We start from the raw sequence: 22,089 nt of genomic DNA, 5'->3' as shown, positions 1-22,089 counted from the left end.
GTACAAGAAATTAATACTGAAAAGTAAAATAATCATGAAAATAAACAAAAGATAAAAACTTGATCAAATTGAGCTATATAGGAGAAAAGTACTTAGGAGATGGTTCTGGTTAATAGGATAAAGACTGATGAAAAGTGGCCGTAGAAAAAGTGGTGGTTGAGAAAATTTTGTCAGATTGTGGAAACAAGCGACTGTGGGGTAAAAGGGTAGGGAGTAGGAGAACCTTATACACAGTGGGTGGACGAGGATTCCACATCAAGATGCTTTATATGTATATTCACACAATAACACAGTGGGTGGTGGATGAGGATTCCATATTCAATATTCATTCAAAGATTCTCATTCCTATTCCGATTCCGATACCTCTCTCTGACAGCAAAAGGTTAATATGGAACTTCTACCAGGAATTGGTCTCCATATGGCATATAGTGGTCTTATATATATATATATATATATATATATATATATATATATATATATATTTGTATTTATATTTATTTTCTTTTACTTTTCCAAGAACAGTATGTATATATATTTATATATAGATATATAGTGGCCTAGTTATTATTCTGCCTACCATTCTTCCTTTTTAATTTCAAACTTTATGCCTAAGCAATTGACATCCCATGTTAAATATGCGTCTCAGGAAAACCCTACCTTTTTCTCCTATTCCTCACTCAATGGCTTGCATTATCTTCTACCTTCTTATACCATTCAATAAGTTTTTTAGTCGGAAGACTTTTTTTTGGGTAAATTTTAGTTGGAAGACTTAATTATATAAGCACCATGCTTTCCCTTGTCAGAGTAGTTGAGTCAAACTCACCCAATAAAAAAAAAAAAGAAAAAAAGAAAAAAAGAAAAAAAATCAATAAAAGTCAGTATCCCAACTTTTTCCACCATCAAATTTGAAAAGTTGCATATTAAAGAAACTATAGCCCTGGTTCCTCCTTAGCTCCCAAGAAAACCACCAAACTAAAGCATATAACTAAAATAAACTGTAACACCACGGCTTGTCAACGTAGTAGTCAAGGGACACTGGCCACATCAAGGTCAGCTTATTCAACTGCTCTCTAGATTGAGACTGTAATCACATGGACCTCTTCCTATTAAGTTGGGCTTTGGTGCAACGTTTAGTGGACCAAAACCAGAGCCCATGTTATAATCATTTTGAGTCATTTTCAATCAATTTTTGGTCCCCTTCAAATGAAAAAACAAAAAGAAAAATGGTGGTCCGGACTATTGACCTGTCAAGCAGATATTGAAAGAGACCCCATAGGATCCTTGCAGTAGATTCGCATAGGTTAATGGAAAGGGAAACATACCGAAGACATTTTGGAATTCTTGCAAAATTCCAAGTAGTTTAATCAAAATGGTCCCATCAACTGTATAATTCTCGAGCCTAGATTGGAGCTTAAGACTATTTTCTTTGTGACCTTTACGGAACGCAAAGCTGAAAAAAATAAAGCTCGTGTTCCTTCTTATCCGTTTCCTCTCCATTCCAGGGGATTTTGGAGATCGAATTGAACGTTGACCCACAGTCCCAGATCAACATGTCACTGCTTCTTTGTTCATTTGTCAATGTAACTGGCCAAGAAATTCTACCTTGTTGAATTATGAATTAAAGTTATTAATTGCTACCTTTTCAAGTTTGCTTTAGATAACTTTGAAATCGTCCAGCACAGAACCTTTCTTCTTTTTCTTTTTTTCTTTTCTCAACGTAAAAGCATAGAACTTGGCATCAGACAATCCAACCAATAGAAGCAGGACAAACATCTGCCTATGATTGCGAGTTTGAAGAGATTACAAATATTTTTTTTTTTTTTGGGTTTAAGAGAGGTTGGGAATAAAACCAACTCTTGGCATCAGACAATCCAACAAATAGAAGCAGGACAAACATCTGCCTATGATTGCGAGTTTGAAGAGATTACAAATATATATATTTTTTTAGGGGTTTAAGAGAGGTTGGGAATAAAATCAACGCGTTAAGAGACTTTTGTTTGAGTTATATTTGGTAATAAACGACAAGGAAAATAATAAAAGATAAACTTTATATTCGATGGCATCATATAACTTCAGTTATTAGCATTCTAATCCACAATAAAAGCCACAATTTATCAAAAATATAAATTCATTGACCCAAATGATCAAGGAGTGAAGCTCAATCTTCCTTGCCGTCAACGACTCCTACAGATTTTGGTACAGACTCTGTTGGAGGAGGCTCAGCCGCTTCTCCGGCCTGTTAACAATTGGAAAAGAAAATTCAGTAACAACTCAAGGTAGACAAGAAACGGCAGAATAGGAATAACCACACACACACACACACACGCACACACACACACACACACACACACACACGCACGCACGCACACCAAAAGCCGCCAATTAAAAGCCAGGTCTTTGTCGAAGAGAAAAATAGTGACAAATACTAATACCGCTAATTGGAAACACATGCTTCTATAAATAACAATACCGTTTGAAATTTCCCAGTTTCTAGAGGTTAGATGTGCTAACATCAATGTGCCAAGGAAAAGGAAATTTTGGAAAAAAGAAACAATGGTTAACACATCCACATTTTTTTTTTTTTTTTTCCACTTAATAACCTATCACTATAACCTAAGCACCATTAACTCTTCTTACTTCACATATTTCAACCTATAACATAATAGGCAGGTCAACCAGAATTCAGAAGATTGGTAGTTGCTTTCATCTATGGGAAGTAAAAACATTGTTTTATTCATTTCACTTATCTGCAACAAGGGGTTCACCATTTCACCTTAGAAACATAATGGATAATGAAAAAATTTAGAATTACTATTGTCCTTATCTTGCATCAAGCTCATCTTCTAAATATTCAGAGACAAGTATTTTCAATTATGGAATGCTGAACCACTGTTGTAAAGGAGAGAATAATCACTTCCAAAATGAACAAGCATTAAGGAGGGAAAAAAAAAAAAAAAAAGGTGGTGCAACTATGGTCGTTTCCATAGGTACAGAACTCTATTTTCTTCTTTTTGGTCCATGGAAAAGTAACTTTTTCCCAGAGATCTATTTAATCTTCTATTACTCCCTCTCCCTCCAGAACAGAATTTTTGACTTTCGACTATATATTGATAACATATAAAAGGACTGATTAGTACTTAAATTGTTACTGACAATAGTCTTTCCTAAAAAAGTCAAAACAGTAAGCCTTCAAGTGTTCCACAATAGTTTCAGCTTTTAGAAAGAAGACAACAACCTTCAGTATAAAACTTTAGTGTGTTGGAAGCGGAAACAGTCAACCGCTCATCATTTTGTTTCTCATAAACATGTCCAATCTATCTTTAGCCTCAGCAATTTTGCAAGTTTTGCAGTGTTACTTTGGCAGAGATGAATAGCAGTGTTTTTCATCACTTTTTTGAAGCTTAGATGGGTAGCTTCCTTCTACCTACTTTATGGCTAGCCTAAGTTTGATACAACATCACTATAGCTATTTAACACCCTCAATTCGATTTTTAAACCCCTTTATCCAGCCCCAAATAATAATAATAATAAACCTTTTCTTTCCCCAGCAGACAAGTAGCATTAAGATGCAGATCAATAGTGCTGCATTTCAACAACCCTAAATCATATTCCTGTATTAGACCAATCCCTTCAGTAGCTACCCATTCAACACATTAGAATTGGGAAATTAACAACTGTTTTATCTCCAAGTTGTTCTCCTATAATTCGGCCATAATTCAACTAATTTTACACAAAACGCTGTTTCTTGGTTCAAAAACAAAGAGACTAATGCAAAAAATGCTTTTGATGTTTAATCAAGTAAAACTTCACGGTTATCATCAAATAGGTCTATAAATTGGTGATACAGCAAATTGATTAATTGGATAAGCAAACAGACAGTTGAGGATCACTATAGCTTAGGGAGGGTAAACGTAGAATCGCAGACAGAGTATCAATAATTTTCAATAGAATGAAAAAGGCGTTAGAAATTAAACTCACTTTGCTGTCCTTTTTGGCTGCGGGCTTATAAGGACATGCCACAGGAGCTCTCTCCGGCTTCTTGTACTCCCACCCGAGAAGCCCATAAACTTTTCCCTATGAAAAATAATTAAACACATACTAATAGATATACAATAATATATCTATATATATATATATATATATATATATATATATATATATACATATAATCAATTTGAAAATCAAATCCAAGTTTCGGATTCTACTGGTTGAGTTATAGTTTGAAGGTAATCAAACAGAGCCATACGAAATTGGAAAACCAAGAATGGATCCGAACATACCATGATGTAGTAGAAGAGAAGCGGCAGTACGTTGACGATTGGGACGAGGAAGAGCGGTAATAGACAAGCCAAGCAAACCTGTATCACATATGAAATTAAAAGGTTAAAAACCATAATTCAATTAGAGAATAAATACTGAAATTGAAATATACGGCTAGGTTTTGAGGACGGTTCTTGATTAAACCCGTTACCATTGTTTGTTTCTGTTTCTGTCCAGGGAACGAATGAGGTTTTCGCCGGATGGGTGGGGAATCGGAGAGAGACCGAACGGAACAGATTAGAAGAAAATAGGGCCGGGGTAAAGGATAAATTGGTAATTTGATAAAAAGATTAATCAGGTGGAGCTGGAAGAGTGTATTGGCAATTTCGAAGAAAAATTAGGCAATTTCGAAGAAAAATTAATTGAATATAAAAAATATAAAAATTCGAAATTTGGCCCATGCAGGTCTCGAACCTGCGACCTTCGCGTTATTAGCACGACGCTCTAACCAACTGAGCTAATAGGCCACAGTCTGGGATACAATTTAGTAGTATAAAAATTCTAAAATTGCTGAATTTTTACTTTACCTTTGCTCAAATATCCTGTTCAATTCAACTGTTAGTGTCCGGTAATACTGCTACCGGGGTTCTGTAGAAACTGAGCAGGTGCAATTTCGTTATGCAAACGGTGGTTATTTGATGATATCACGGGATTGAGACTGCCTTTTGATTTTTGAGTGATTTCATGATAACCATTTTTATACCAATAACTCTAATACAACAAAAATAAATGGAACAACTTGGGTCACCACTCTTTAAAATCCTACATGTTCTCCACGTTAGGGAGGAATTAATAGCAATTTCCTCCTCCCTCCCCCGAGAGGAAATTATCTATTCTTCTGAGCCTCAACATGCTATTTTTCACCTCAATTTCCTTCCAATAGCAAATATTCTGTTTATGAACAAATTTTCTTGAATAATTTTCATGACACACCGCATACACAAAGAAGACAGAATGAATAGAAACTCAAAGAGCAACAGATTATATATTTCATACTATGAAGTGAATATCGCTGTTTAGACATGCATTACATAAGCAAATTGAATATTTAGATGTACACAACATAGTGATCTGCTTCATTCCAGAATAAGGATTTTCTTTAAGCAACTTTTTAAGCATTCTCGCTTTTACAAGGGACACTGTTGCAGCGACAAATAGGCCTACCAGAAGCTTCCCAGCCATTGAAGCCACGTTCCAAAACCAGGACGTTTTTTATTCCTGCATCATCCTTTATCTCCTGAAGATGATTGACAAACTTTCGTGCACAAGTTGGGCCACGAACCTACAAAAACAACACAGTATACCCATTACTGTGTCAATATATATACATATATAGAGAGATTCTATGGTCAGGATCGACCAGATAGAGTTTCATGTGGACTAAGAACAAAACCGACGCAAAATCGGCATTTTTTAGAAAAGCCAACGTTTTATTTTGTGTAGCATCTGTTTTTCGCGGGTCCGCATGCAACTCCATCCGGACGATCCTGACTGTAGAAGGACTCCACATATATATATACACCTTCTATGAAACTCTTCAAGCATGCAATGTTTTTAGTTTCTGATACTATATAGCAACAGAGGATAAAATAAGGAACATATCTGGGACACAATTTCCTAGAGCTCTACCAATGCAAAATATCAAATTTGAATTGGAGGTACAAACCTTTTAATACCAAATCTGCAGCATGAAATATCCGAAAAATAATGCAAAAATCATTTCAGTCACTAAAATTAAAGGCATCATTAAAAGAAGCAAAAAACATTCAAACGCAGTTTAATCACTCTAACACAGCTGAGAGAGAGATTTCAAATGATAACTTTCTTCTTGATATGAAGAAAAACATATCAGTCAGATTCAGGACTAATTTTGCTATGCAGCTTCAGTCTTCTGAAGCTTGGGAATTTGGAGGAGCTCACTATATTTTAAGTTTAATGAAGAGTCCAAATTGTCAAAAACAAACAATGAAATGAGGCATTGCAGTATATCAGAAGAACTATTAAACATTATGGTTTGAAATGAAAGTTAACTATTCTAAATAGCAACTAGATAACAACCCATCCATGCTAGATATAAGTTAGAGTCAAGGTTTTCTTCTCTAAGAACTTGTTATTTCAGAAAAGATACTGACTCCTTGAACAAAGGAAGAAGAAGTTGGTCTATCATTTGGTGTTACTAATAAGTGCTGCTCATTATGATATCTAAAACAATCAAATTAAAGCATGGCTACGGACTACTTCCCTACCCCTTCTGTTTATAAAATTGTTTTCAACAAGTTTTGAAGCAGATGAGATGCATAAACTACAATTTGCATTTGAGAATTTCAGTATTGAATGAACTACCAGATCCAATGACACTCCATAAATCAAAGATCCATCTATCCTGAACAACCCAGGTGATAAAAATTGTTCATCCATATAAAAAGACGGCTTAATTGCAGTGGCAAAAAAATTGGATATTACATTCCTCAGACCATGCACTTGCTTCTATGCATCAAAGGTAATTGGTGATTGAAGCAATTCATGATAAAGAAGATCAACGACCAAGGCATCAAGCACTTAAAATGTAGGAATCAACGATAAAACAACTAGTTAAAAGGGAATGAAAAAATAACAAATATTAAGAGTAAGTACATGAACAAATGGATCCCTCATCTTCAGTAATTTAATTTTTGGTAAAACCTATAAAAATAACAAATGATTTTACAATATTTACATCAACATGAGATTTATCTCCTAATCCTTTTTGCTTTTTCTTTTTCTAAAGAAAAATACCCGTTCTCTAGTAATGTTTCTAGGTATGCGATAATCCTACAGGTACACTTTTAAACATCCAAATAACCAGAGGAAGCTGTATAACTCTATATTTTGAAGAAAATCCATCAGCTTAATTAATGAAGAAAGAGGAACAGATCAAAGGGATAAAAAAAGAATTGAAAGAGAGTATCTGAGCATGATAAAAGAAAGTGCTGGAAAACCTGGCTAAGAGCGCAATGGAAGACAAGGGTGTCTTTTCCCTTCACTTCTTGGATTAGATTGGAGATTTTATCAGAGAAAGTATCACTGGCATAGTGCAGAGACCCAGCAATATGTCCATCGTAACTCCTCTCGTCGTCCCTTGATTATTATACCCAAACACCGTTAATACTTTAGTTTACATCCTCCATACCAATTATTGACCAAACCCAAATAAATAAACAAAGAAAAAGAAGAAGCGAAATTTAGAGAAATCAGAGACAGCGAATGTATAATAAGGTTACCTGACATCTATGATGGCGATGTTTGGGCGACTCCTCAGAGAGATTAGCTGAGACCCAGTTATGTATGAGATACTCCGAGCCATTTCTGCTCTCTTTTTTCTCTCTGAATCGCCAACGAGATTTGAGATGGATGTATCTCTTGGTTTTGGTGGGTCTTCTTGGGCCTTGGCTTGGCTGACTGAAAAGTCTGAAATGCCTACCCATGAGTTTTCTTTTCCCGTATATATTTGTCAATCTTTGAAAGAATAATAAAATTATCCCTATCCCCAATTAATCTAGAAATAATAATAAAATTACATACTATTTTATTTTTTCTTTTGGTAAATTATCTATACTTGTGCAGTAACCAAACTTCAGAAACCAAAAAACATTTTTTTGCTTTTTTTTTTTAAAAAAAAACACACTTCACAGAAAAAAAAAAAAATGCTTACTTATTTGTAGTATCAAATTACACCGTCTATTTTTGTTCAATGTATCTTCTATACATCTATAATATTTTGCAAAGGAACATAAACATACATCAATTTGTTATTTAATTTTTTGAATGTTTCTCCCAAACTCTTGCCAATTAAATTATTTACAGTCAAAATTAAAATTTGTGCAAAAATGTTTAGCCTAGGAATAACTTGGTGGGCCGTACTACTTTTTATTTATTTATTTATTTTTTTGGTTTATTGGGGAGTAGGAAATTAGATGAAATTCAAGTTTGGGACTTTATTTTTCTTATTAAAGTAATGGATGTGGAAAAGATTCTGTGTTTTCTATTCCTTGACTGAAAAAGATTCGACCTTCATGAACTCAAAAGGAAGCGCGCTTACTTTTGGCGCTCACTGAAAAATAAAACGGCTTAATTTTCGTGTTCTTCTAGAATGAAAAGAGTACGGACTCACAGAGTCACACTCGCTCTGTAGTTATTTAGAGAAATACGAAGAATCGTCGTGCTTTAATGGCAAATCCTCACCGATTGCACTTGGAATTTATCCAAAACGACCAGCTTTACGGCGCCGTTGAGCAAGTCATCGATGTCCAAGACGAAGACGACGAAGAAGAAGGAGAGGCGGAGGAGGAGGAGGACGACGACGGAGAAGAAGAAGAAGAAGAAGAAGAAGAGGACGAGCACCAGGTGGCGGATGAAGAGCCAGTTAGGGTATCGCATGGCGAAGCAGCAGCATTCGAGAATGGGGTTGAAGAAGCGGGAGAGAAGCGGAGAAGAATTGATTCAGGAGATGAAGCGCTCTTGTGGGGTGGAGTCGGGTCCGTACCAGGATCTTCTCAAGGGAATGAGTGCAAATGGAGCGAAATTGATGGGCTTTTTTGCCCTATTTGCATGGAAGCTTGGACCAGTGACGGAGTCCATCATATCTGGTGCAAATTCCTAAAGCTTTTGTTTGATTTCGTCGGTTTCTGATAGTAATAAAAGTCTATTTTTATGCATTGTCTTGGGGAGAGTCATTCACTTAAATTGTTTATCTGCCATTGAAATTTTTGCTTTTGAGGGCTGCAGTTGTCTTCCTTGTGGGCACATATATGGTATGTCTTGCATAAAAAGATGGCTACAGCAGCGTAGAAATTCGGGAAAGGTATTGAATGTATATATTCATCTTAGTGTTTTTCTTTCTGGAAGATTTGGAAAAATAATAAATTTCCCTTGTGTAATTCTACTTTTTTGCTCTCTTTCTAGTGTCCTCAATGTAACAGGAAGTGCACATTGAAGGATGTGAGGAAACTTTTTGCACCCAGGATTGTTGCTCTTGATGAAGAATCACAAAAGGTTTGCTAAAAGTTCACTTTGGGGTGTAAAAAGCTTGTGAAGAACTTTAATTTTGAATGGCGGTGTCTTGTTATCTGCAGAGAATCCGGTCACTTGAGGCTAAATGTGCTTCTCTTAAGAAGAAGGTAGGAAAAAAACAAAATTTTGATTGTCTCAGTACGTGCTTTCATATATATGACTTTTCCATCTAAAATTTGTTCCAGTGGTTTAATGTTTTGGTTTTTATTCAGTATGTTTGAGCTAGTTTATTTTGGTCGCTGATAGTTTGTTAAGCAAGTATATGCCTTTTCTCATTTTGTAGGAAGTTGGTTGGGGTAAGAAAGAAGCTGAATGGAAAAAGAGAGAGGCTGAGTTGCATCTGAAAGTTAAACAGCTTACTGAGGTACTCTGAATTTTTAAACCATGTCAATTCTTTTGTGTTTCTATGTAATTCTTCTTATTTACATTTTGGGCGCTTTATGTTGTGTATCTCACTCTCACCCTGGTTGTTTCTTTGGTGTAAGTATTAGCAGCCGTCTTGTTATCCATGCCTCTGGTTTCAATGTTCCCACTGTATGGTCCCCGTAGTTTTTAAATTTGCTGCTTCCCCACCTTAACGGCCTTAGAAAGTAGTCAAGCCTTGCTCTGGCTTGTGCTGTACATCATGACAACTTCATTTTGGACAAATATCTCCTATACTCTATCTCTGCCTGCTTCCTTCTCTGTGTATTTTCTTTCATGCAGACACATTTTGTCCAGATGTTTCAAGAGCTTACAATTTGATGTATCCAAATGAAAAGAACAAAATTAGAGAACTATGTGATAATTCTTAAGTATTTACAATTTCAACGTGACCCAAATTTTCTGGTAGAACCTAATAAATTTTTTATAGAATAACTTTGTTTGCCCTTTCACATTGCATAAATTAAGTGTTCCTTTTCTTTTTATTCTTAATATTTTAGCAGAGGACAACTTATTTGGAGCATTTAGTAGCAGATAGGCAGAGCAGACCATCTGAATCATCCAATATAAGAAGGGACTTTCAGGGAAGATCTGTACACGGTAATAGTTTCAAAAAGTGAGGGATTTTTGCATTTTGAGATTTATGTTGCATTACTTTATCCTTGTACAACTATTGGTTAGGTTGTTTTTGAGTTATATCTTTATATGGAATTTAATATTGCATTTTGCCATGAACAATTAACTTAATATTACTTTCCAGCATTCTTGATACTTATATTTTAATATATCTAGTAGGGAATCAAATTCAAGCCAGCTCAAAATTCTGCAGACAAGAATCCTCCTGCAATTTTAAATTACAGGTACATTGTTGGTTGCTTTTTACATGCGATGTTCTATTTCCCTCTTCACATCCCTCTTGCAATTTGCATTGAGAACTAGAAACATTAATGTGCTACTACTGTGTGAATTTAAGCTTTTTGTATCATCAATATTTTCAGTAAATAAGATATATTTGGCGGGCTTGGTTTTTGAACATTATTCCTTCTGTACTTTCTGTGATAGTTTCAGATTTCAGATTTCTTTTCAATTTAAATCTTTTCAGAGCTTTCATCCAATATTAAGATGTCGAAAGTTTTGCAATAAGTTTATAATGCTAGCTTTTTTTATTCCCCCGTAAACTCTTATGTTGCATGAGAAGCCTTTTTTCCCCATGTTTTCCTTAAATTAAACTAGTTCTTTTCTTTGACTGTAACATTGTTAACATCATGGGTTTATACTTTGTAGAAGGATATGCAGGTGGATGGAGCTTGTTTATTTGATATAGATGCTGCTAACCAACTTTTGTTAATTGCACGGAGCCTATCAGGAGTGGGTGTATCCCATGTACTTACTAAAGTAATGTTATTTTGGCTTTGATAATTTTTTTGTCTCTTGTAGCATTAGTTGCATTTTCGTTCCTGGTAACCTCTTAGAGTTTTTTGTAAACGGGATTTTGCAGATGAGTATGATTCCTCCGTATGAAAGAGAAGATATTTTGCTTCCTTCTGCCACAAATTTAATAAAGGACCTGCACATTTCTCCCTTTAATAGTAGCCTTGCCCTCCTTGCTTCTCTGGGAAAGAAATTATCAGTTATCAGGTGGCACTACACTTCTAAACTGTTTCATTGGTGCTTTATTTTTTGACATTCATATTTTTCTCTATTGACTTGATTGTGCTGTATGTAACAGTATGGAAAGCAACAATGTCATCCTTGCCTATGATTTACCGGTAACACTTCAATCCGTTTTTGCTTTTGCCTACCACCATAAGTTCATGATATCAAAGATCTAAATTTTTACAATCAATTGCCTACTAACAGTGGATTTTGTAATATTTTTTTCTGCATGTTATCCTTTTTGCTGCTAACACAGCATAATATGTTATAGATTCAGTTTTTAGTTATCCATTTTCTTTCCTCGATGTTGACATTTTTGCTTCCAGGTTGCTGCTTGGACATGTTCATGGGATCTCAACAGTTCACATTATATATATGTAGGATTACAGGTTTGATCCCTCAGTTTGTTTGTTTTAATTTTTCATAATGACTTATTTAGTATTATTAACATTTACTTCCACTTTTCTTGTTGTTGTAGAATGGCTCAGTTATGGTGTTTGACATGCGTCAAACTACAGGGCCCATGAATTCCCTAAGGGGCCTGACAAGCAACCCGGTTCATACGTTACATTCTCTTTTACACAATTCAACTCCCCCTTCTGGTTCTAGATCAGTCCTGTCCGCTTCCTCAGTTGGCCTATGCCAGTGGAACTTTGATGGTTCTGATGAAGGGTGAGTTCCTATGGTCTAGTTGCATTTTATCTTGACTTGTAGGTTGTGATAAACACATGTTTTTTGGTTCTTATGAATGTGGCTTTCAGAGTTTTCTTAAAGAAACTGGAGAAATTTTTATATTTGAAAGGTTAATATGTAAAAGATTTAGTCTGTGTTGTGTTGTTGTATCACCCTAACTATACTCTTTTCCTGATCTATAAGGTTGACTTTTCCAAAAGCATTTATTTGAGCATTTTCTTGAATATATTAAGGGCTGTTCTAACAGTTCAATTAATTTGTCTGAAGGCCATCTTTTGTTCATGGGATGGAGAATCAAGGAGTTTGTATATCACTTGCTTACTGTCCTAGCAGTGATGACATTGTTGCCTCGTATCGTCCTAAAGTTGAAATGTCTAATGAGATGGCTCTCACTCAACCTTCACTAACTCAATCCCGGGTTCCTGGACAAGGAGTAGTGGGTTCCCATGTTCATTTAAAGAGGGTGGGCAGCAGCAATTTTCAAAAGTTGAGCTCTATATATGCTAATGTAAACGATATTCGACTGCCAAAATCTGCAATTATAGACATAGAGGACCGTAGCCAGTTGTTTGCATCCAGCAATGAAGCAACTTCTGAATTACTGTTACAGGAGCTGCCCTCTTTTACAGTTTGTCAGCGTCTGAAGTCTGAGAGGCATCCTCTCCGTGACATGAAGTACACACATGCTTTAAGCCAGTGTTTACTTGGTTGTTTATGTGATGATACGCTTCAAATTTTCAATACTCAGCCATCTTGAAGGTAAATTTAACTTATTCCTTGTTTAATAATTTCTTAGCTTCAATGTTTTTCTAATGTGTCAATTATTAAAAATTTGGTTCTGGAAAGTAAATGCTATTTCTCGTCCTGAATTTTACATGTCACGGTCTGCTTTATTGCAATTTGTTACATATCTTCTCAATGTCCAACTTTTTGAGATGCTTCTTCATGGGAACCACAGATCATTTTTCTTTTGTTGTGAAGATTACTGCCTTCCAACCCTTACCTGGCAAACCACTTTTCGTCCTGGTTGCCTAATGTTCCCACTTATCCAGCTACCCGTGGCTACAACTTCCAGCTCAATTAAAAAACATAATAGAAGGAAAAGGGAGTCTACGTTTCACCTTCACCTTTATGCGGTGGTTCTCCAGGAGCTAGACATTGCCAAAATAGCATGTAAGAATTATGTATATTCCAACTTGTAGAGATTTGACGCCAAGTATTTGAGCTTTCTATAGGGTATGTAGGAGTAGGAATCTGGAATATTCCAATACTTTGACTGATTTGGCATGTAATTTTGATAAGCATGCTGTAATGTGTAATACAAATGCCTCCGGGCTTTTGTCAATTCCCAGTCACATCAGTAGTATAAGGAATTAAATATGCTTTAAATGGAAATGTTTAAATGGAAATGGAGTTTCATACTTTCTGTTTTTGTTTTTGTTTTTGTTTTTTTTTTTTTTTTTTGGGTTATTGACAAAAAGATGGGTTTAGATATAATTTGGAGCTGATTGAGATAGATATGTTCCCGTGTGCAAACTTTGAACAAAGACTGTATTGTCAAACTGAGTTCGATTTCAGTTGACAACAGAAAAAGGGAGAGATTTCGAATCAAAAGGTATAACAAAATGGATAGGCTCCTATATTAGCAAATAAAATAGGAAAGCTAAACTAACAGACAGTTTTGAAGCACAGAGAGAACCCCAAAAAAAAAAAAAAAAAAAAACAAAACAAAACAAATCCGACCTGCCGGATTCGAACCAGCGACCTAAGGATATCTGTCAGGTTGACCCCCACTACAGTCCTCCGCTCTGCCAACTGAGCTAAGGTCGGATTGGCAAATGATCTGAAAATTATATTATAAGTCAAATAAACCAAGTGAGACATTTCCTCCAGGATGCTATAACTTATCCTTTTAACAACCAAATTCACAACACAAAAATAAAATGTGAAAATTTCAATTCTCTAACCTCTTTCTTTACCCTTTTTTTCTGCTTAAACAGAAGGAATTATAATTAGGAAACAAAATGCTTCGTACTCCTATTCTAGTGTACATGTACGCTTTGTACTTTTTTCTTTTTTAAAAGAAAAAGAATATTTAAAAACTTGTATATCTTGATTAAATGTCATTTCCTCACTGTTTACACTTCATTAAAATAATAATAATAATTGTTTACACGATCAAATGATGCTACAACATAGAGAGGACATCAAGCAATAGCATGATCGGAGATCATAACAATTCAAGGCTCCTTCTTTAAGCCAAAATATGGACCCCACTAAAACTCTTTCTCCAACTTTACTTCATTTCAATGAAAGTTGTCAACAAAAAATAAATGAGGGAAAAAAAAAAATGATATTTGATCAATGGATGTAATGCCTCCAATCCATACACGACATGACACCACAGGTCACAGGGATTGATGCACCTCTAAGCTTCTCATCATCAAATCTCACATTCATTTATCAGTTTCTATGATGACCAAAAAAAAAAAAAATAAATAAATATATAATCAGTATATACTCTTCTTCAAAAACCTTTATATCCCATAATGTTTGCACTGGTGGTCCGACATAGTATCACCACCACAATGTGTAATTACCTTGTTTTTGTGAGGACTGGGAAGATTATTGGTTACTTCCCAAATATATACTAAATAATTGAATGGAATTTTGGAATATTAAACTGTTACATTAAAATTGATCATTTAAAGCATTGTGGTCGCTCATCTAGATGGGGTTTGAGTTAGTGTTGGGAGAATACTATTCTCTCTTTATGAGAAACTGCTCAAAACCAAAACATCAAAATCAAAACCCCCCACATAATGCCGAAAGAAGAGAAGGGTTTGAGATGAAGTGGATATGGACCTTTGATCTGTTTTTTGTTGAACCATTCTATCCTTTTCAATCCTCATTTAAACTTTAAAAGTTGTATAGCTCCCCACCAACGACCCCATCTTATTTTCGTTTTTGGAGTTTGGCTAATGTTGGCGCCCTTTTCCTTCTGCATTATTGCAACTCAAGGAATCTCTAATCGCATTCAATGGTCATTTTCATTTTGCAGAAAGAAAACTCGCTGTCCTAACCATATTGTGAGCTCCTCAACTACCGTTCTTAAAGATTCTTTGTTTTAGATTTTTTTAATTATTATTTTTCTTAATTTCCAAAAGTTGGATTTGTATATTATGAGCTACTAAGCTACTCCATTCAAACAAAAATAAAAATACTAACATTTGCATATGTTTTGAACATTTGGAAATGTTAATTCATTGTCAACCTCCATTCTGTACAATCCAATAAACACATAATTTGAGCATGAAATTTTTTCTTCTTCGTTGCTACATATTGTAATTTAAACTTCTGTACGTTAAACTGGGCTAAGCTGGATCCAAACAGTACTTGGGTCTTCAAGTATAAAGAAGCATTCAAGAGAAAATGAGAAAGTGTTTAATCTCTTTCAAATGGCTCATTTTGTGGCAGTTATGTGTTTCATTGACATGTAAAAGGCAGCTAATTCTTGTACAAATTGTTATTGGAAAAAAAAAAAAAAAAAAAAAAAAACTTTTTTTCTGGTCAAAACAGTCATAGCTTTCCAGTTTTCATTTTCAGTAGCAAACACAATCATATTTGAAGACAAGATCTAGTAAAGAATCCAAGTACACAAAGGTACAACACCCAATGTGGTCGTAACGGGATTGATATATAGGATATACCCTGTTTGTGTTGGGGCTTCAATGGGTGAACAACAAGAGAAGACAGATCTGATAGTGTTGGTACTCTGAGACTGGTCCTGGCTATACGCTTCCTTTGGACCCCCTTCCCTCATACACCATTGGAATTTAGCTAGTTCAAACTTTTAACATGCATTACTTCAATCAAAATCACAACAGATTTGTTCGGACTACTTGATAGTGCTTCATCGGTTAGCTATCACATTTCCCATCTTATTTCAGTATTCTCTGCAGTTGAGTGGAGCCCTAGAAGTTAGAAATGGAAATGTGCAGCTGGATGGCTATTTTGGGTTTTTTGTTTTTTCGGTTTGTCTTCTTGATGAAAATGTTTTCTACTTTCTTTGGCCAAAAGAAAAAGGTAAAAACAAATAGGAATTGAATACCATGAATTAAACAGCTATTGAGAAGTGTGATTCACTGCTGTTTTTCTAACTTTCCTTTACTTCTTTTTTTTTTTTTTTTTTTCCACTATCTGATTTAATAATTAATATCATGTCACTCAAAATGGGTTTCAGAATGTGACCTATCAAAAAGTTACCCCCAACCTCCATGGCATTCATTTCGACACAAAAAACCAAGATGAAAACAACAGAATTCTTTTGCTTTATTAAGAAATGACAAGTGCTTCTGGGCATTGAGGAACAAAAAAAAATAAAAAAATAAAAAAATTTATAATAATTTATAAATATAAGAACACAGCAGCAAGTGCCTTACACACACTTTGCTCAAACACCCATGAAAACAGACTTTTTTTGGCTTCATATCATTCATCCCCACACTTTTTTGTTTTGTTTTGTTTTATTATTATTTTTTTATCTTTCTCTGGCTCTCTCATTGTATTTCTCTTTCTGTTTGGAACTGCTAATTTACACCAAAGCACACAAAGTACACCAGTTTCAATGTCACAACAAAAATTGAACAACATAAAAAAAAAAAAAAAAAAAGAAAAGAAAAGAAAAGAAAAGAAAGAAAACACACACACACACACACACATACATGGAGAAACAGGTTTGATTTGAGTTTTTTTCTCGGTTTCCTGGAGGAAGTCTTGGACGCTCAGATACCCATATTCCATCACAGTAATTTTTGCAAAAGTGGGACCCCATCTCAAGACACCCCTCTCACAAAACAAAATTTATAGTAATTAAATAGATTTTCATTTTTCCCATCCATAATGTATGTAACAATTACAATTATTATGGATGGGTGGTTTTAATTTTAACTTTTAACCCCAGCATTCAGGTGTTAAAGAATGATCTCTCTTTGGGTCTCTGCAATAGTCATAGACCATGTGGTGGCTCTGAACCCATCTCATTGCTCTGTATTGCTGTCTGGTTAGCCCACCTGACCTGAAAGGAGAGGCAGAGACTGGTCGGCACCAAGAAGGGGAATAGGCAGAGCAACCACTGGCTTTGAAATTGGTGTACTGTGCAACAAAGGGTTGGTATCTATAATCGGCTCTGTATTTACCATCATCTGTGGCCCATGATGAGGCATCCCATATCGATCCGTACACCCACATTGGCCTCAGGGGAAATGTTGCACTACTCTTTCTCGGGTACCTCCTTATTGGCACATCATCTACAAGGAATCTGCAATAATTTTCATAAAATTTTAATAATTTCGTTTATCTTTGCTTTTTTGACAAACCTACATGTCACCTGCTTTTTTCATAATGATTTTTTTTTTTTTTGGGTTTTAATTTTGAAATAATTGGTCTTGTAAAAGTAAATTATTTTGTCGTCTTACTTTTCTTGAAATTAAATGTTTTTGTACAATAAGAGTATATATTTATTGGATGATCATAAAAATAAAATTCATTTGAGCTGCTGCACGTTATAGAGCATATTTATTAGACTGAACATAACAATGAAATCCATTTGAGCTGCACATTTATCCGGTATAAGTTGACTACACTGAAATATAAGTCAATAAGCAGTAAAAATTGGAATAAACTGTTTAAAGAAGCTTTATAGAAGTAAAAAGTAAAAGCAATAAAGATAATGAAAATTGGGAATAAAATCTTTTATTGAAGTTTGGAACATTTTTTTTTTTTTGGTTTTAACTTCAAGTAGCACGGAGTTATAAAAGCAATCTGGGAATGGGAATAGTGCATGTCTTTAGATTAATATTACATAATAAACAATATTAGTGGCCAGCAAAAGTAGATTATCCACTTTTGTACATTTCAGCATTTCATTAATTATCCTATTGGATATCATGTGATATAACTTGAATCTATTTATAATTGCTCCTGTCAAAATCACTTTGGCCACCTTTATTTTAGAGAAAATAAAAGATTAAAATATTTCTGTACCTTTTCTTGTCACTCATCATGCAATTATTACAGCTTTTACATTTTTACCGAATAGCAAATTAAACACCAGAAAAATCAAAATTATTTTACTTTCAATTAAGATTGCAATCCTCAATTTAATTTACTATGATCTAATAATACGAGCAGGGAAAACAAAAAAAACAAAAACAAAAAAAGAAAACAAAAATCTGTTTTCCTTAATGAAACTGAAAATTAATTTTAACTTGAATATTATAAAGAATTGATTAGACTTACATGATCTCCTTAGGACTCCAAAGTATAGCATAGTGATGAAAATGCTGAGTGGGATCAAACCAGAGATGAAACTTCATCTCTCTGCCAATGATTTTACCATCCCCACTTCCTCTGATATAAACATTGGTCTGCAAAGTATATGGCTTCCCAAATGTTGTCCCAAGAAATTCGATATCCACTTCATCGTGGAAACCCGGATGAGCTTCATTGTTGGAAAGCTGCCATTTTCACACCAATCCATTACCATTAGTTAGGCTTATTCATCATTTGTCAAAATCAAAAGCTGTATTTGACTGTATAAATACAGTAGTACTCCAATTAAGTAAGTATACTCTTACGTAGAGAGATGTTATAACCCCTGCAGTGTAACCAGGTTGGAGCTTAATGGAGGCGCCAAAATAACCAGATCGGAATGGACGAACTGATTTGAACCCACTTCCTGTTATACAAAATATAGGACAGCAAGCTTTAGAATTTAGATACAGAGTTAAGAGTGTTGGAAAAGAAGGCATGTGAAAAAAAACAAGTGAAAAAAGCGAAAGTGAGTGAGACCTGAGGTACTGTCAAGCCAGAGTGTTAACGCATTTTGGTCTTGTTTTTGATGCTGGGGACCCCAGAGGTTTCTATAGCCTTTGTAGAAGTTCATGGTCCTAAATTTAGAGCTTGGCCAATAGCCAGGTGAAGGTGGCCAATCGCCATTGGTTGAAGGGAGCAGAAGAGTAAGGAGGAGGAAGAGGACAAGAGCCATTGAAGAATGAATTAGAGAGTGGGGGAAAAGATATTGAAGGTAAATTGGATTGATTGTCAACGTTTAAATGCAGGGGAAGGAGGGTGTGGAGGGGTGGGACTTGGAAGGGAGGGGATCGAAGCTGAAGATCTTATATGGAAGAAAAAGGTATGGCAGTACAATTTGATATAAAATCAAAAGATTAGTGGGACCCTTTTATAAAGAAGCTAATAAGGCAATAATTGGAAATATTTTGTGACTGTGAAGGGTCAAAAACTGTAACGTAATTGTAAATTTATAAAATAAAAGATGAAAATAAATTGAATAGCCAGGAAGTACTTGATGAGCATTATTATTCTTTTTTCACAAGTCACAACTACCTTCCTTTGCACCCTTAATGAGAAAACCTGTTGGCTTTGGTTTGCATGGTTGGAAAGCTAAGAAAAGAGGATGTGATGCAGAAGAGGTAGATGAGTCTATCATAAATGTGCTTCTTCTTCTTCTTTTTTCTTAATTTTTTCTTCTTCTTCTTTTTTTTTTTTTTTTTTTTAATGTTTTTAATAAGGGTGTTTTTGTTGTATTGCCTAGTTTTGTGATTCCTCAGGAACTTGGACTACTTGTGCGCACAAAATCATATGTTTTAAATTCTCATTGAAAGCTCCATGCATTACTGTCTGAACCACTAAAGAAGCATTGTTGGATTTAACCTTATCTTATGTTTTTATTTTCACCATCCCATTCTGCTCTTCAGCTTGTCAGTTTTCCCAGCAGGCAATGGAGAGGATGAAATATGTAAAATGTGGGTCAGATTCTGATATAGTCAAATCTCAAGGATCAAAATGTGTTCAATGGTTTGTTTCAACCTGTGAAGTTCATCAATGTTGTGGGTCATCATGTGTTGCTAAAATTGGGCCCCATGTATGATTTAATCTTGATACTTTTGATTAATTCCAGAATAAAATGAAAATGGTTGTGCGGATACAATATTTAATTTATTTGTTGAAAAATCAAAATATAGATCTCTCATCCAATCATATCTTATGCAAGTCTTCCTTCACACTCATGCATGACTACGTTTGGTATAATGGTATGGGCCTATATAAATTTAAATCAAATTGCATATATTATTTTTCCAGGACATTGCTGCTGAAGGTTTCTATAACATCATCAAACTTTTCATTTAAATCATTGACTAGTGCTATTAGATTTCTGTTACTTATTATTGAAATGCATGTGCTAATTATTAGATTGCTGACCATGATGCTCCTGTTCATTGCAAGCTTTGTAGCAATCCAGGATCCAATGCCCCAAGACTTACCCTATTTGGGCTGTGACCGATTGTTAATATTATTTTGCCAGAAAATTATTCTTAAAGGAAATCTCAGTAGCAAGAAAATCATATATAAGCAAGTTTGACTGATGAAAAAGCGACCATTTTTCAGGACAAGACTTGTTTCATTTTCCAAGCTTTCTTTGAGACCAAATAAAATATTGTGCAGCTTGGGTTTGCTTTTTTCTTATAAGGATAATACATAGTATATAATACCAAAGAGTTTCAAAAGAAGGGATTTTCTTTTGCTGTTCATAAATTTTGGTAGCTCTATTGCTGGCTATGATTTGGAATTTGGTCAATATAACTAAGCCGAAAGAGGTCCATATATATGTACCATGAAATCCATGGGATTTATTTTGTCTAGCTAGGATCAATTTGCCTGTTCCACTTGGTTGCAAACAATGAAGCTACTGTGTTCAGATCAACCAGATAATTTGGTTGTCTTTTCGGAAAACTTTAAGACGTATAATTCAAAATCTTGATTTGGTGGACCATAGTTCATAAAGATTGCAAAATCTAACTTGAAATCTGCATCTTATTGGTTATAGTACAGGGACGCAAGTAGGTCTAACCACAGTTTTTTTGCGCTTAAACCATGAAGACCCGGAATTGTGCAGAATAGAAAGATCGAAGCATAAAAAAAACTAGGAAACCACGTGAAGATGAACGATGTATATGAATTAGAAATATTATCGACCACCTGCATTGTCGATGGTAATGAAATTTTCGTATCCTTAAGTATACAATTCACTTTAAGCCTACCAAATACGAGTCTCATTAATACATGCATTGACTAGTGGTATTTCGTCACGTATTCATCAAATTATCTATATTCTTAATGTAGGCTTTGTGTTTCTCTTGTATATTATATTATATGTATTAAATAGCCTCTTTTTATGACTAAAATATGGACAAGGACCACAAAATGGTGTTTTCCAAAACTATACTATTCTGTCGGCCAGAAAGAAAGATAGGGAGAGTTAGAGCTAGCTTATTTGAGGAGGAGTTGGTAGGGACCTTTGGGAAATGGTCGTGGGACCTACTTGGCCGACAAATCAAGAAACTCTTGGAACTCTTTTACACGGTTTTTTATCTGTGGGTGAAAAAGAGTTGGCAAGACTGAGAAAAAAGCTTTTATTAGACTGCTATATTGCCTGTAAATTTAAAAGCTTTTTTTTTTTTTTTTTTTCGATATAACAAGCTTGTCAATTCCACTTTCCATAATATTCCACAAAAATGATTTTTTCTTAGGTTCTTTTTTTTTTTTTTTTTTTTCACTTGCCCACTTATTATTTCAAGTCAGAGTTTATTTTGGCACCGAAGGAATGAAAAGAAAGGGAATGGCCCTAGGCTATACAAAGAATCACTAAGAAAAAAACAATAAAAATAACAACTTATGGCGAAGCTACCAACTACCAATTATGTAAAAGAATTTTTTAAAAAAAGAAAAAAAAAATCGATAATCATTTTTTGTATCCATGTTAGATTACCTTTTGGCCTCTGCCAATTTTCGGTGGATTGGAGTTTTGGTCTATTGGAGAGTGGCTGAGGGGGAAAGAGCTTCCGACCATCACCAACCTGGCCCTCA

The 22,089-nt window shown here is 34.8% G+C and overlaps 4 protein-coding genes and 2 non-coding genes across 10 annotated transcripts; 1 reads left to right on the top strand and 5 right to left on the bottom strand.

Moving 5' to 3' along the window:
- Positions 1–2,031: 2,031 nt before the first annotated feature.
- On the bottom strand, positions 2,032–4,656 carry LOC107431902 (uncharacterized). The gene is made up of 4 exons (XM_016042929.4): positions 4,472–4,656; positions 4,281–4,358; positions 3,979–4,074; positions 2,032–2,236 (listed from the first exon to the last, which is right to left on the bottom strand). Exons 1-4 carry the CDS (start codon positions 4,472–4,474, stop codon positions 2,159–2,161), a joined length of 255 nt encoding a protein of 84 aa, XP_015898415.1. The 5' UTR covers positions 4,475–4,656; the 3' UTR covers positions 2,032–2,158.
- A 57-nt stretch (positions 4,657–4,713) lies between these two features.
- TRNAI-AAU (transfer RNA isoleucine (anticodon AAU)) lies at positions 4,714–4,787 on the bottom strand. The gene has a single exon. It is a non-coding gene; the product is annotated as a tRNA-Ile (tRNA).
- A 488-nt stretch (positions 4,788–5,275) lies between these two features.
- On the bottom strand, positions 5,276–7,769 carry LOC107431908 (dual specificity phosphatase Cdc25). The gene is made up of 3 exons (XM_016042939.4): positions 7,581–7,769; positions 7,299–7,437; positions 5,276–5,602 (listed from the first exon to the last, which is right to left on the bottom strand). Exons 1-3 carry the CDS (start codon positions 7,661–7,663, stop codon positions 5,432–5,434), a joined length of 393 nt encoding a protein of 130 aa, XP_015898425.1. The 5' UTR covers positions 7,664–7,769; the 3' UTR covers positions 5,276–5,431.
- Positions 7,770–8,237: 468 nt separating this feature from the next.
- Positions 8,238–13,573, top strand: LOC107431904 (uncharacterized). Of its 5 annotated transcripts, none has more exons than XM_016042935.4 (14): positions 8,238–8,945; positions 9,085–9,160; positions 9,262–9,351; positions 9,432–9,476; positions 9,653–9,733; positions 10,293–10,392; positions 10,585–10,652; positions 11,077–11,187; positions 11,291–11,430; positions 11,522–11,561; positions 11,775–11,825; positions 11,927–12,120; positions 12,409–12,900; positions 13,100–13,573. In XM_016042935.4, exons 1-13 carry the CDS (start codon positions 8,527–8,529, stop codon positions 12,896–12,898), a joined length of 1,905 nt encoding a protein of 634 aa, XP_015898421.1. In that variant the 5' UTR covers positions 8,238–8,526; the 3' UTR covers positions 12,899–12,900; positions 13,100–13,573. The 5 variants fall into 5 exon arrangements, with proteins under 5 accessions (XP_015898421.1, XP_015898418.1, XP_015898420.1 ...); XM_016042932.4 differs by having other exon boundaries at positions 8,245–8,945; positions 11,775–11,837; XM_016042934.4 differs by having other exon boundaries at positions 8,247–8,945; positions 10,296–10,392; positions 11,775–11,837.
- Positions 13,574–13,878: 305 nt separating this feature from the next.
- On the bottom strand, positions 13,879–13,971 carry TRNAY-GUA (transfer RNA tyrosine (anticodon GUA)). Its single transcript has 2 exons — positions 13,935–13,971; positions 13,879–13,914 (listed from the first exon to the last, which is right to left on the bottom strand). It is a non-coding gene; the product is annotated as a tRNA-Tyr (tRNA).
- Positions 13,972–16,521: 2,550 nt separating this feature from the next.
- Positions 16,522–19,304, bottom strand: LOC107431919 (probable xyloglucan endotransglucosylase/hydrolase protein 32). The gene is made up of 4 exons (XM_016042949.3): positions 18,994–19,304; positions 18,780–18,880; positions 18,442–18,659; positions 16,522–17,461 (listed from the first exon to the last, which is right to left on the bottom strand). Exons 1-4 carry the CDS (start codon positions 19,187–19,189, stop codon positions 17,095–17,097), a joined length of 882 nt encoding a protein of 293 aa, XP_015898435.1. The 5' UTR covers positions 19,190–19,304; the 3' UTR covers positions 16,522–17,094.
- Positions 19,305–22,089: the final 2,785 nt, after the last annotated feature.

Source organism: Ziziphus jujuba, chromosome 11 (assembly GCF_031755915.1).
Source record: "Ziziphus jujuba cultivar Dongzao chromosome 11, ASM3175591v1".
Classification (NCBI taxonomy): domain Eukaryota; kingdom Viridiplantae; phylum Streptophyta; class Magnoliopsida; order Rosales; family Rhamnaceae; genus Ziziphus; species Ziziphus jujuba.
The sequence above is the reverse complement of the archived record's forward strand: the minus strand, read 5'-3'. Positions and strand labels throughout refer to the sequence as shown.